We start from the raw sequence: 16,143 nt of genomic DNA on the forward strand, positions 1-16,143 counted from the left end.
GACATTTCTTTGTGTTTTTGGTCCATTGCTTTTTACGTAATTGGGTTTTCGAATTTTTTTTCAAAAATATAGTAATAGTATACTCGTTTTAAAAATTAAAAAACGCTCGTTTTTTGTGCAATTTTTATAAAAAAAATAATGTCGTATGAAAGACTTATTAACGTTTAAAAAATGGGGGGAATTGGAAGAGAGAGAAACTATTGTCCTCGATTGACTAGAATGCCCATACACAAACCAACGCACTTTCTTTTTTTTTCTTCAATTTCACTCATTTAAACGTGTAATCATACCCATTGCTCTTCCCTTTCTTAATTACCACTTACCTGGAAATCATACCCACTAACTTCCAATGCTTATTAAAAAAACAAGAAAATATTACGTGTAATCTATGTATTATATATTATAAAATATCTTAAAATACATACACTAACCACTTTTTCTTATATAACACGAACTTTTTATTTTATCAAGTTTGTATTTTTATGTATCTACTGAATTTTTGTATGTTTGTACTTTTTCTTTCATCAACTTTGTATTTTTATGTATCTACTTCATTTTTATATGTTTGTTTTATTTAAAAAAAATGTTAGGTGTATATGTTTCAAGACGAACTTTTTCTTTTATCAAGTTTTTAGTTTTATGTATCTACTCCATTTTTGAATGTTTGTTTTATTTAAAAAAATGTTATATGTATATGTTTCAAGATATTTATAATGATACAGTGGTTGGGTTACATTTGCTTATGTATTTTATAGCTATATAAAGTATTTATTTTGTTTCTATACGGAAATTTTATTACATGATAATATTTCTAATAAACAATTCACCTTTACCTAACATGGTTTATTTATCCACTCAAACTAGAATTACTAGCCGCCACAATACGACGGGGATTCTTTAGTTATAACTAAATCGATTTAGGACACGCATGTTATGTTGGACCTGTCAAACAGGAAAAATAGACGATGTAAAAACGTTCACCCACACACGCACGTTGCGTCGTGTTAACTCGTAAAATTTAAAACGAAATGTGAAAATGCTAAACCATAGACGCACGTTGTGATGTTTTAAGTCACAAAATTTAGAACGAAGCATAAAGAGAAAAATTTGCGGAAAATGAAAACTATAAAGGACCAAAGTTGAAAGTAAAAAAGTTGTGTGGATAGATTGCAAAAAAATAAAAAGTTTTGTGTTAAAAGTAAAAAAACAAATAGTTTTTTGTTAAAAGTAATTTATGAAATTCTTTTGGGTAAAAAGTAAAAAAAATCAGTTTTTTTTTTTTTTTTTGAAAAACCCCCAAAGTCAAGGTTACAACAACCATAGGCATAACCATTTTTTCTTTGAAAAAACTCCAAAGCCAAGATTACAATATATAAGTAAAAAAAATCAAAGTGGTTAAATCGCAAAAGATGGAAACGTTTGAATTAGAAGTAAAAAATCAAATTAATCAGAATGGTTAAATTACCAAAGATTAAAACTTTAAACTTAAATTGTCAAAGATTAAAATTTTAGTGTTAAAAAGGAAAGAAAGATTAAAAATTTTAAACTTAAATTATCAAAGATTAAAATTTTAGGGTAAATTGTTAAAGATTAAAACTTTAGGGTTAAAAAGGAAACAAAAATTAGAAGTTTAAATTTAAATTGTCAAACACTAAAACTTTAGGATTAAAAAGGAAAATTTTCATTTTTTTTGAAAGACTCCCAAAGCTAAAGGTACAACCTTTTATGCACATATAACGTGTTTATTTATAGGTTAATAATATGTCATTCCTTACGCCACATAAACTGATTTTGAAATAATTGTACCAATGTTTTAAAAACCGTTTTTTAACTTATATCGGATTGAGCTAAAAAAATGGTTCAACCGGTTAAACCGTATCATACCGGGTTGCCTAGTTAACTATAGATTTTGTACATTAAGTACTAGTATAAAAAACATCATCAAGCTAATAATTCAATTGTTTTATATACTAAAAAGGAATTGGCAGAAGGGTTGTTTCAGTTTCGCACGTGGATCCACAACAAATGCACTTTCATCGGCCACTAAGATTAAGCCAGCAACACCAGTTCTCTTCCAACCCAACAATAACAATTCACTACCATCACCATCTCTTACTTGACAAGTAACAACAATTCAAAGAAAAAGTTAAGAAATATTACCCATGAAAATGAAACCGGAAGCATGATGAAGATGAACCGCTTAAGATGGATAGAACGTGAATGATGCTTTAGGATTTTGATCATTTTTACGTCTGTGAGGGAAGCCAAAACGGTTTACGGTTAAAGTTGCAGATGGGCCATTAAAAAGCGTAAAAAACCAAAGTTTCCAACCCAAAAAATTACCTTGGGCCGGTACCGGGATATATTACGGTTCAAACCGGTATACCAGGTTTTACCGCCGGTACAACTCTTATGTTGTTTCACTAATTTACCGGGATGTTTCGTACCGGATTTACATCCGAGACAGGTAATATCGGTAATACCAGTCGGTATTACCGGTTTTTAAAACATTGAATTGGACTATTGCAGAGTTTATAAATGTTGATTTCAATATGTTTGGAGTATACATGTAACACCCCGAAAACGGGTTTGGTAATCAAAACTCCTTTAATACTAAAAGACGGGTAAAGTACCGTTAGTAGTAAAAATAACCCGGTAAATATTTGGATTTAAATAAGAAATCCTAATATTAAATACGAGCGAATCATACTTTTAAGGAATTGAATTTATAAGGGCCCTAGTTACCGGGACTTAAAAGTAAAACGAGTTTTTAAATTACCGAACCTACTAAGCTGACTAGGAATAATTCTAACCTAGTTAGATAGTGACTTATGAGTGGGTTAAAACACTTAAATTATGAACTAAGGAAAAAGGAGAGGCCAAACTTGTTAAACTTGAAACTTGATTTATTTAAAACAAGAATTAAAACACACCAAACACCCACTTAGGGGTGTCTGGTCGATTAAGAAGCAGGGGGCGACATGGGTTTCCTTCAAACCATAAAATCCTCACAAAACTCACAAAATGAAGCCTCTAATCAAGTCTAAATCGAATTTCAAGCACAAATTCATGATCACCTAGTTGAAAGGATCATAAGGTATGTAAAATTGTGATATTTTGATCAATATTAAATTCTAGGTTATTTGTAAGAAACTGAAATTGAGCTTGATTATGTCATGCATGGATGAATCTTGAAGTAATATGATGTCTAGGAGTAAACCCTAGTCAATAACATGTTGGATTATTGGATAATCTATGAAATTCATGATGATCCATTGATAAGTTAAATGGGTTTTGTAAATTTAGATGAACACAAGAATCATGACTACCGAAAGTGGTGTTACTTGATTACTATGAAATGATTTTGAGATTAGTATGCATGTTTGACATGATGAAATCGATATGTATGTTTATATTGGGCAAAATATCAAGTTATGAACTTGGTTTTAATGATGTAAAATTATACCCGTTAGGTGTTCGTTAAAATGCCTAAATGAAAGATAAATGTGGAAAATCGGACAAAAACGCATGCTTGATGGATATGGCAAATTATGCGTTAAGACTTATAAAAAGGGTTCTAAACGGATTGTGAATTGAACTCTTTAGGCAAGGAATCCGGATCGTCAAGTGGACAAGCCGGTGGAAATACGCGTTTGAAAAAGGTGCTTAAAAGGTACGTAACTACGATTCCGTTACGTTATGCTTGATTCCGTATTTTCGCTAGTAGACTTTAAATTAGCATAATACATGAAATTGGCATTTGCTTGAAGTGACGAAGGTCACTAGGTAAATAAACGTGTCAAAAGGTGAAATTATCACCCTTTGACAATATTGTCTAATGGTTTGTCGAGTTACATGTTTATAGGAATAAATATCAAATTGATACGTATATCCCTATTGCTTAGCGGCTACTAAGTCAAGGTATTGAAACGGGTCTATATATTGATCCGAGCCAGGTATGTATAATTGTTCAACTCATCATGTAGAACTTGGGATTCTATAAGAGTTAGACAAGGTTAAGATATAGATATTCGGTTACTTTTTTGGTAAACCGAATAAATCGTATTATATTTATGGTGTTTAGAAGCACATGGGTTTATAAACAAGGATATGGTTAAAAGGGTCGGGTTTTGGGGTCAAACAAGTATTCAAAGGACCTTGCAGTAAAAGAAGGATGAAAATTGACCAAAATGCCCTTGAAGGATAAACCGAGCGAACGACCTATAAGGGTTGTTCGGAAAAGAGTAGTATGCATAATTAAACACTTAGAATGAGTAAACAAAAGCGAATGATGTGAATCTGTAACACTCTCATTTAAAATACACAAATTTTTACCGACTAGATAAGAATGTTCATAACCATTTGAAAACAAACATTAATATTAATGCTAGTTTAGCACATAAGTGTTTAAAACCACCAAAAACACTAAGGATACATAAGTATTCCTTCTATTACAAAATTTTCACTAATGATCATCTAAGACAAAAGTTTTCGGAACTACTTCTTGAATGTGTTCGGTTCATGAGCCTAGAGTTGATCACCATCTGCTTGATTGACTTACTTGTAAGCTGGAAAATTTAACAAATATAAATGTTAGAATCCTTCAAATTTCACATAATTAAGAGTACGCTTAAAACGGATTCGAACTATAAAAATATTCAAAGTTTAACAATTTTGGCTGGGCTCCACCGTAACTTACGGTGGTCACTGGGCTCCTGTGGTTCTGCCGTAAATCAGTACAGAATCATCGTAACAATTCACCTTCTACCGTAAGTTACGGTGGCTACCGTAACTTACGGTAGCTTCTGCATATTTTCTTGTTTTGCTGTTTTGACCCGTTTATTCCAATTTTCGCACTTTTAAGTCATCAAAGCGCAGTACGGGGCATTTCTTTGCCACAAGTATGACCCGTTTTGGATCCCTTGCTTCAACACCCACGCTCCCATTACCGGTTTGCGTGTTAATATTATTCTTCCCATTACCCGACACGCGGGTTTATGGTCTACGGATATGGTACTCCCGTTTCCCGGTTTGTACCCACCATTGTTAACCCGTTTGGTTTGCCATTATGTAGTCCCTCATTTAAGCAACCAAACCATCACAACTCTATATTGTTCATAACTAGTTAACAATCAAAAAATGAAAACCAAATCATCAATATTATAGTAACGTTAACCACGTACCTCAAAGCTTTCCCTTTAAACGAGCGTCCGCACCGGCTTGACTTCCCGACGCCTCGCTCGTATTGCCTAAAACATACAAGCCAATTACCATTAGAACCATTCGGCACATGACTAAAGCTTGTTACTTTACCAACACCACAATTTGTGTCGATCAATGTCTTTTAGGCATTTTATCGAGCATCTTATGTGCATGATTTCTCACAATTCATAATTAGGTTTAACATTTATCATTTAGCCATGATAAACATTAATTTAGGCAATTTCACATAGTTTTCACATCAATAAATTCAGAACCTATTTCATAGAACTTGAATTACACTAGGATAACATCATAATCCTGATTTCCCATACTATTCTACAAAATCCTCATATCACCTCTAATGGTGATTATGAACTTTACAAGAATTAGACCAAATTTCAACAAGTAATCGACTAGGGTTCATCCCTATACACTATTTCAATCAAAACAACTATCATGCATGCTCAGATTCGAATCTCGTGAATTTATCTAAAATTTAAGGTAGAACCAAATCATGAAATTTTGCATACCTTACGATCCCTTAGTCAGGGTGATCTCAAATCTATATTCAGATTTCAATTCGGACTTGATTTGAACCTTCAATTGGTGAATTTTTGTGAATGTTAGGGTTTGAGGGGAAATCCCCTTGTTGCCTGCGTTCTGGTCGATCAAACACACACTTAGGTGTGTGTTTGGTGTGTTATTTTACTAGTTAATTAAGTTGAGTTTCAAAATTGACAAGTTTGGTCCCTTAACTATACACCAACTATAAAAAGGGAAATTAAATCATATTTGTCATATTTCATTAAGATACCAACTTACTAGGTTATCTTTTCCTAGTCTTTTATCTTAACTTATTACTGATATTTAATTTAAAATATAACCTTAAAAATTTCAGGGTGTTACAAGTCCACCCTCCTTAAAGAGGGTTTCGTCCCCGAAAACTGTTTATGTATAAAAATTTATACACGTACCGAAAAGTGTAGGGTAGAGTCGTCTCATTTCCTCTTCAGACTCCCAAGTGGTGTCTGATCCTTTTCGGTGTTCCCATTTGACCTTTACTTGACTAATCATCTTGTTTCTCAGGCTTTTTACCTTACGGTCTAAAATCGCAATTGGTCTCACCGCGTAGTTGAGACTGTTATCCACCTCGATGTCGTCATAGTGAATATACGCGGTTTCTTCAGCTAGACATTTCCTGAGATGTGATACACGGAACGTGCTATGTATCCCACTCAACTCTGCAGGCAGTTCGAGAAGGTATGCCACCCTGCCGACCCGCTCAATGATTCTGAAGGGCCCGATAAACCTTGGGCTTAACTTTCCCCTTTTTCTAAACCGGATTATTCCTTTCCATGGTGATACCTTCAGCATCACCTTATCACCAACTTGAAACTCAATTGGTCTTCTTCGTTTGTCTGCATACGCCTTTTGTCGATTTTGAGCCGCCCTCAGGTGAGCTCGGACTATGTCAATCTTTTGATTCGTCAGTCCGACTATATCCTTATGTGCAAGTTCACGCGGACCAACCTCACCCCAACATACCGGAGTTCGGCACTTCCTACCGTATAGCATTTCATACGGAGCCATGCCGATGCTTGCGTGGTAGCTGTTATTATATGAAAATTCAGCCAATGGTAGGTGAACATCCCAACTACCCCCGACGTCAATTATGCACGCCCGTAACATATCTCCCAATGTTTGTATTGTTCTTTCACTTTGACCATCCGTTTGAGGATGGTACGCGGTGCTAATGAACAATTTAGTTCCCATTTGCTTCTGGAAATCGCACCAAAAATTTGAAGTGAACCGGGTATCCCTATCGGACACGATGGATACCGGCACTCCGTGGCGTGCTATTATCTCATTAGTGTACACTTCCGACATCTTCTCTGACGTATAGGTTTCTCGGATAGGGATGAAATGGGCACTTTTGGTTAGTCTATCCACAATTACCCAGATGGCATCAAAACCACGGCTAGTTCTGGGCAGTTTGGTTAGCAGGTCCATTGTAATTTGTTCCCACTTCCAAACTGGAATATCTAATGGTTGCAACTTACTGTATGGTTTCTGATGCTCCGCTTTGACTTGTAAACAAGTCAAACACTTCTCCACGTATTTAGCCACATCCCTTTTCATCCCCGTCCACCAATAGTTTTGCTTCAAATCTTTATACATCTTAGTCGCTCCGGGATGGATCGAATAGCGAGACTTATGAGCCTCGTCATGCAGGAGACTCTTAACACCACATGTGTTTGGGACCCAAATCCTATCATTCCGGTATTTCATCCCATTACTTCCTTCCGTAAGGTCTTTTACCATCCCTTTTATACGTTCTTTCTTCCAATTTTCTTTCTTTACCGCTTCGGTTTGGGCTTCTCGGATTTGCTCAAGCAAACCTGAAGTTACTACTAACTGCATAGACCGTACTCGAATTGGGGCGCATTCGTCCTTTCGGCTAAGGGCATCCGCCACCACATTAGCCTTCCCGGGGTGATAGTGGATCTCGCAGTCATAGTCTTTCACCACTTCTAACCAACGTCTCTGCCTCATGTTTAACTCCTTCTGATCGAAGAAGTACTTCAAACTCTTATGGTCAGTGAAAATAGTACTTTTCACACCATACAAGTAATGCCTCCAGATTTTCAAGGCAAAGACCACGGCCGCCAACTCAAGATCATGAGTCGGGTACTTTGTTTCATGTAGCTTAAGTTGCCTAGAGGCATATGCGATCACCCTTCCCCTTTGCATTAGCACGCACCCAAGGCCTAGGTGTGATGCGTCCGAATACACTACCATATCCTCCGTACCATCCGGTAAAGTCAACACCGATGCACAGGTTAACTTTTCTTTTAATGTCTGGAATGCCTTTTCTTGATCGCTTCCCCAGATGAACTTTTCATTCTTACGGGTCAATTTGGTCAATGGCGATGCGATTTTGGAGAAATCCTGAATGAATCTCCGATAGTAACCTGCCAACCCCAAGAAACTTCTAATTTCGGATGGATTCTTTGGAGGGTTCCATTTTGACACCGCTTCCACCTTCGACGGATCCACCAATATTCCCTCGGCACTTATGACGTGCCCTAAGAATTGCACCTCTCGTAACCAGAAGGCGCATTTTGAGAATTTAGCATATAATCTTTCCCGCCTTAATACCTCCAATACTTCTCGTAAATGGTTAGCGTGCTCTGCCTCGTTTCTTGAATAAACGAGGATGTCGTCTATAAAAACAATCACCGATCTATCGAGCATCGGCTTGCAAACCTGGTTCATGAGATCCATGAAAGCCGCGGGCGCATTCGTTAATCCGAAAGACATCACGAGAAATTCGAAATGTCCATATCGTGTTCGGAATGCCATTTTTGGTACATCGCTATCCTTTACCCTTAATTGGTGGTAACCCGATCTCAAATCGATTTTTGAAAACCAGCTAGCGCCTTGTAATTGATCGAATAAGTCGTCGATTCTCGGGAGTGGGTATCGATTCTTTACCGTGAGTTTGTTTAACTCCCGGTAATCAATACACATCCGCATGCTCCCGTCCTTCTTCTTTACAAATAGCATTGGAGCTCCCCAAGGAGACACGCTAGGCCGGATGAATCCCTTTTCAAGTAACTCTTGTAATTGAGACATTAATTCTTGCAGTTCCGACGGTGCCAATCTATACGGTGCCTTAGCAACTGGTTTAGCACCCGGAGTCAGTTCAATCCCGAACTCTATTTCGCGCTCTGGTGGCATTCCCGGAAGATCCTCGGGAAATACATCTTCGAATTCACGCACCACAGGTACGTCTTCGATCCTTGGCATTTCCTTTTTGACGTCACGTACATAAGTTAAATATGCCTTACACCCGTGTAGTATAAACTTGCGGGCTTCTACCATCGAGCTTATCATAGGATTACAAGCCTTCTCCCCATAAATGATGACACGCCTTCCGCTCGGAGACGTTAGGTGTATCTCCTTACGTAGGCATATCACCTCAGCATGGTAGCGGGATAGCCAATCCATTCCGACGACCACTTGAAATTCACCCATGGACATGGGTATTAAATCAATGGAGTATTCCTCGCCATCGATATTCAATTTGCATTCCCAACATACATCACAAACAATGAAACTTTTGTTATTACCTACTTCTACTTCCATTGGCATAGGTAATTTTGTTAATGTAAATAAGGGGTTTTGAATGAATCTATGTGAAACAAAAGACTTATTCGCACCCGTATCAAATAAAACACGTGCAAGGATCGAATTTACAGTAATATACCTGTAACCACGTCGGGTTCCATTTTTGCTTCAGCAGCAGTGATCTGGAATGACCTTGCCTTAGCTTTTGGGGTTTCATCCCTAGAGTCGGCACTCTCTTTCTTTCCCTTCAATTCCGGACATTCTGACTTTTTATGACCCGGTTGGTAACATTTATAGCACACCGTTACTTTGTCTGGGCAATTTGCAACCCCATGTCCTATCTTACCACATGCAACGCAAGGTTTGTTTTTGAAGTAACATTCACCTTTATGAGTGCGTCCACATGTTTTGCAACTCGGAGAACCTCCTTTTGCACTTCCTTTCTTTGAAGATTCAGCTACCTTTGGCTTCTTTGCGGGACTCGGGTTTTCATCCAAGGCCCTTCTCTCACCTCTTTCAACTTGCCTTTTTAGTTCAATCTCGCGTTCCCGCGCCGCATTGATTATATCGGTGAGATTTTCATAATGTGAGGGAGTCATAATTTCCCTATATTCAGCCCTAAGCATGGTGTGATAGTAATAGATTTTCTGTTCTTCAGTTTTGACCAAGTCATCACAAAACTTGAGCTTATCCATGAACATCCCCGTAATTTTATCAACGGTTTCACCCTTTTGCCTCAATTGCATGAATTCTTCCTTTACCTTGTTTATTACTGCCTTGGGGCTATGATGTTTGAGGAATGGTGTTTTGAAATCTTCCCAAGTCATTGCTCTTTTTGCTTCGACACCCCTTTCGTTTCTGAGGTTGTCCCACCAATCCTTGGCTTGGCCTCTAAGTTGGCCAGTTCCATAAGCCACGAAATCACTTTCATCACAATGCGTTCGTTCGAAAACACCCTCGATATCGCTTATCCACCTTTGACAAGCAATTGGATCCACCTCTCCATTGAAAATCGGAGGTTTACACGCCATAAACTTGTTGTAAGAACAACCTTTCTTTTCTTTAGCCTTGCCTCTATCATTGGTAAGGTCTTCTCTTAATTCACCAATCTTTTCCTCCATAGTCGAAAGTAGGGTGTTTTGCATCCTCTCTATAAATCTTGGTAGGCTAACTTTGATTGCCCTTCCGACTTCCTCGGCAATCTTCTCTTTCAACTCGTCGGTAGTGAGGGATAGGACATTATCACTATCACCTCCCAACATCTTCTTACTGAAATATTAAAATAATTCGATAAATAATCTTGTTCCATCACTCTCATGCCTTTATATGGGACTTCATACTCGTTATTCGGTGTAAGGTCTAAAACTTAAAAGACACTAGCGAGCTTCATTTGACAAAAATATCAAACGGGTCAATAATTCATAAGTAAAAACTCTACATTTTACCATGACATAACTAACTAGGGGTTACTAAAATAGTTTACAACCCAACATTTCATAAGCAACTAACATAGTCTTCAGCTACGAGTTCGACAACTAACAACAACCAAGTTATGTTACTTACAAAAAGACCCGTTTTAACAAAAAGTACATTTAACAAAAGTTTTAACCAAAACTAATGTCCTTGCGGAAGCGTGCATCATGAGTGTGTTCGATCCAAGTAACGCCGTTTAACAAGTCGCTTTACCTACATACAAGCAAACCATTGGACGTTCTTATTACAAAAATTTATACACCATCAATTACAATTATGGACCTCAAGTCAACCTTTTAATCCTTCTTTCAAACGTAAGCTTCTCTAACTTCTCACATAACCCTTCTAACTCATTCGACCCATATCTAAATTACATAAATGGCTTACAATAACTTGTTACAATTAAACAACTTCAACCATTGAACAATAGTATACTACAACATTACATGCTAGTGATACTATGTAAGCAAGAACTTACCTTTATCGTTCTTCGTTTGAGACTCGGATCGGCTTGAGCTTTCCTCCTTAATTCCTACAATCCATAATTACATACTTAGTATCATATCTTTCTTTCCATTCCATTATCAATAGCTTCACTTTAACAACTAGCTAACTCTCTATTCTAGCCATTTAGCGATATACAACACATGATCAACTCATTCAAGCATTTTGACAAACACTTGGTGTGCATGCCATTAGATAAACATAAGGTACAAGTATTGTATGCATAACATGACTAGTTCATGACAATAACATCAATATCATCAATTTCAATCAAATCTCATACAACCTTTACCCTAATTCGATTCCACATAACATCATCTTGTTAATAACATCATTATACAACATCATTATACTAATCTACATCAAAATTTCATGTTACATATCACTACCATTCTATCATAAGTGGGTTTTTCATGCTCAACATCAATTCATCCAAATACAAGAGTAAATTGTGTTCTAAGTGATGCAATTAACCACAATCATGCAACTTCTCATATAAATTCATTGAATTCTTGAAACCCTATACATTCATAGTCATCAAAAACATGAAATTCTTGTTACCTTATGCTTTAATGGACTTAGAAGATCAAGAATCTACCAACATGCAAGAGTAATTGTCTTGATTAGGGCCTCAATTTGTGCAATTTAGTGAATAAAGAAGGGGGGTTCATCCTGTGCTTGCTCCTGGCGACATAAACACACGCATATGTGTTTGTGTTTGTGTTACTTGTTCTTTTAATCACTTAACTTCTCTTATTTACATTCCCCCCCCCCATGTATGCACACTTAATTTAAATGGCTCATAACTTACTCAACCTAGTTAATAAAGTTCTAATTCACATTCTTACTAAGCTTACATTCCTAGTTACTTCTTATAACATGTCGTGGCATCGTACATAATTAAATTTTGGGGCGTTACAAGTCCATCCCCCTTAAAGAAGGTTTCGTCCCCGAAACCTAATTTACGTACCGAATAAGGACGGGTAAAACTTTCTCATTTCATCCTCCGGTTCCCAAGTGAGATCCGATCCCTTTCTATGTTGCCATTGAACTAACACTTGCTTGATTTCCTTGTTCGCGAAGAGTCTTCACCTTGGTATCCTTTATAGCTACTGGTCTTTCTATGTAATTCATTCTCTCGTCTACCTCGATGTCTTCGAGAGGCACGTGAGCCGTTACATCCGCAAAACACCTTCGTAATTGTGACACATGGAAAGTGTTGTGGATCCCTTCTAATGTTGAAGGCAATTCTAATTGGTAAGCTACTTTTCCCACTCGAGCTAAAATCTTGAATGGTCCGATATATCGGGGACCCAACTTACCTCGTTTAAGGAATCTAATTATGCCTTTCCACGGAGACACCTTCAAGAACACTCGATCCCCCACTTGGAACTCAATATGGCGCTTCTTTTTATCTGCATATGACTTTTGTCGGTCTTGCGCCGCTTTTATTCGAGCCCGTACCATGTCAATCTTTTCATTGGTTATAGCTACTACATCCTTAGGAGCAAGTTCTCTTTGTCCCACTTCTCCCCAACAGACAGGGGTTCTACACTTTCTCCCATACAACATTTCATACGGCGCCATTTTTATGCTACTTTGGTAGCTGTTGTTATACGGGAATTCTACTAATGGCAAATGTTCATCCCAATTTCCCCCGAAATCCATAACGCATGCTCTTAACATATCCACAAGAGTTTGGATGGTCCTTTCGGATTGACCATCCGTTTGTGGATGATACGCGGTACTTATATGCAATTGTGTGCCCATTTCTTCGTGAAATTTCTGCCAGTAACGGGAGGTAAATCGCGTGTCCCGATCTGACACAATAGAGACAGGTACACCATGGCGGGAAATGATTTCATCTACATAAATTTCTGCCAACCTTTTTGAGGAATAAGTCTCCCGTATCGGTAGAAAATGGGCGCTTTTGGTAAGTCGGTCAACAACGACCCATATTGCGTCATGCCCTTTTTTCGTTCTAGGAAGTTTGGTCACAAGATCCATTGTTATATCTTCCCATTTCCACACCGGGATTTCTAAAGGTTGCAATTTTCCGTAGGGTTTTTGATGTTCCGCCTTTACTTGGGAACATGTCAAGCATTTAGATACATACTTAACAATATCACATTTCATTCCCGGCCACCAATAATTTTCCTTCAAATCGTGATACATTTTAGTGGCTCCGGGATGGACCGAGTAACGGGATTTATGCGCTTCCTCCAATAACAAAGTCTTTGCTTCGCAATAACGTGGTATCCACACCCGCCCAAACCTCGTTCGTATCCCGCTCGCGTTTGCTTCAAGTTTATTTTCAAACCCCTTCGTTCTTTCACCTTTCGGATCACCTTTATTCAAAGATTCGTCTTGCTCTTTCCGTATCGTTTCAAGAAGATTTGGGGTAACTATCATTCTCATCGATTTCACTCGAATAGGCGGTGGGTATTCTTTCCGGCTTAGTGCGTCCGCCACCACATTGGCCTTACCTGGATGGTAAAGAATGTCACAGTCATAATCTTTAATCAATTCCAACCATCTTCGTTGCCTCATATTAAGATCCTTCTGCTCAAAGAAATACTTAAGGCTTTTGTGGTCGGAATAAATTGTACACTTTGCTCCATAGAGATAATGCCTCCAGATTTTTAAGGCAAAAACAACCGCCGCCAGTTCCAAATCATGGGTAGGATAGTTAATTTCATGCTGTTTTAGTTGTCTTGAAGCGTAGGCGATGACCTTGCCTCGTTGCATCAAGACACATCCTAACCCCTGATGAGATGCATCCGCATATATCACTAAATCTTCAGTCCCCTCTGGCAGGGTTAAGATAGGAGAACTTGACAATTTCTCCTTTAACATTCGAAAAGCCTTCTGTTGTTCATCATTCCATTCGAACCTTTCTTCTTTCTTTGTTAGTTTAGTTAAAGGAAGGGCTATTTTGGAGAAGTCTTGAATGAACCTCCGATAATAGCCGGCTAGACCTAAGAAACTTCTTACTTCACTAACATTCTTCGGGGGTACCCATTTCATCACGGCTTCCACCTTAGAGGGATCCACCAAAATTCCCTTTTCGTTAATTACGTGTCCTAAAAACTGCACTTCCCTAAGCCAAAACGCACACTTAGAAAACTTTGCATATAATCTTTCCTTTCGAAGCGTCTCGAGTACCTGACGTGAATGACTTGCATGTTCAGACTCGCTACGAGAGTATACTAAAATGTCATCAATAAATACTATGACGAATTGATCTAACATATTTCGGCATACCCTATTCATTAGATCCATAAAAGCGGCCGGAGCGTTAGTTAACCCGAATGACATTACTAGGAATTCATAATGTCCGTAGCGAGTTCTGAACGCAGTCTTAGGTACATCCTCTTCCCTTACTCGTACTTGATGGTAACCCGATCGCAAGTCGATTTTTGAAAACTAACTTGCCCCTTGTAGTTGATCAAAGAGATCATCTATTCTCGGAAGTGGGTATCGGTTCTTTACCGTGAGTTTGTTAAGTCCACGGTAGTCGATGCACATTCTCATCGACCCATCTTTCTTTTTAACAAACAATACAGGCGCTCCCCACAGGGACACGCTAGGGCGTATGAAGCCCTTGTCAAGAAGTTCTTGTAATTGGACCATTAATTCCCGTACTTCCGCGGGTGCCAACCGGTAAGGGGGTTTGGCTACTGGTTTGGCATTTGGTTCTAATTCGATACGATATTCGACTTCCCGCTCGGGTGGAAGTCCCGGCAATTCATCCGGAAATACATCCGGGTATTCATTCACTATCTTATTATCTTCAATTCTTAAGTCTCCTAATTTAGTATCGACAACATAGGCTAAGAATGCTTTACTTCCATTCCTCACGTACTTAACTGCTTCTAAGATAGTACAAAATTTTGCCCCTACTTCCCTTTCCCCATGAATGGTTACCCGTTTCCCTTTAGGAGATGTCACATGAATAATTTTGTTTTCGCATAAAATTTCTGCGTGATAACGGGATAACCAATCCATACCTACCACTACTTTAAATTCCCCTAAAGCCATGGGAATCAAATCAATATCAAAATCTTCATCATCTATAGTGATTCTACAACCTCTACATATTTCGTGCAAAAGGTAACTCTTACAATCGGCAATTTCTACTTCGAGAGGTGTACACATTCTTTCTATCGTGAATAAAGGGAAACGTGCAAGCTCACTAGAAATAAATGATCTACTAGCTCCGGTATCAAATAATATATAAGTGGGTATAGAGTTTATCATATAGATACCTGAGACCACATTCGGGTGAGCCCTTGCTTCTTCCGTGGAGATTTGGAACATTCTTCCCTTAGCTTTCGCGGGTTCTTCTTTCTTTCCTTCCTTCTTCACCCCTTGTTTAAGCTTTGGGCATTCAGCTTTCACATGGCCCGATTCGTTACAATTGTAGCATACCCTCTTGGGATTCGGACAGTTGTAGTACGGATGCCCTTCTTGTCCGCAATTGTAGCACCCCTTCCTTCCCAATAAACATTCACCGGAATGGGGTTTTCCACATGTCTTGCATCGTGGAAACCCGCCCTTGGAAGCTTCTTTCTTTCCTTGATCGTGCGTCTTGGATTTCTTAGAAGAACCTTGCGTTGACCCCTTCTCGACTTGCCTTTTCTCTCCACGTTCGTCTTGCCTCTTTATTTCAATTTCCCTATCCCTCGCTAGATCGATGATCTCATCCAAAGTTTCACATTTTGAAGGAGTTATGAACTCCCGTATTTCAGCCTTCAGCATGCCATGTGTCACACCCCAACAGATGGCGGAATCATCGGGGCGCGGCACTGAGCGAAACAGATTGTCCAGAAG

The 16,143-nt window shown here is 38.3% G+C and overlaps 1 protein-coding gene and 1 long non-coding RNA gene across 2 annotated transcripts; both read right to left on the bottom strand.

Annotated features, from left to right (window-relative positions):
* Positions 1 to 9,458: 9,458 nt before the first annotated feature.
* Positions 9,459 to 10,595, bottom strand: LOC110932923. Its single transcript, XM_022176175.1, has one exon. It carries the CDS (start codon positions 10,593 to 10,595, stop codon positions 9,459 to 9,461), a length of 1,137 nt encoding a protein of 378 aa, XP_022031867.1.
* Positions 10,596 to 10,864: 269 nt separating this feature from the next.
* LOC110934378 lies at positions 10,865 to 12,060 on the bottom strand. The gene is made up of 3 exons (XR_002588281.2): positions 11,872 to 12,060; positions 11,285 to 11,338; positions 10,865 to 11,019 (listed from the first exon to the last, which is right to left on the bottom strand). It is a non-coding gene; the product is annotated as an uncharacterized LOC110934378 (long non-coding RNA).
* Positions 12,061 to 16,143: the final 4,083 nt, after the last annotated feature.

The sequence above is a fragment of the Helianthus annuus genome, chromosome 4, assembly GCF_002127325.2.
Source record: "Helianthus annuus cultivar XRQ/B chromosome 4, HanXRQr2.0-SUNRISE, whole genome shotgun sequence".
NCBI classification, from domain to species: domain Eukaryota; kingdom Viridiplantae; phylum Streptophyta; class Magnoliopsida; order Asterales; family Asteraceae; genus Helianthus; species Helianthus annuus.

Coding starts and splice junctions, on each gene's coding strand:
- LOC110932923 (XM_022176175.1), bottom strand. CDS start 10,595: ATGTTGGGAGGTGATAGTGATAATGTCCTATCCCTCACTACCGACGAG.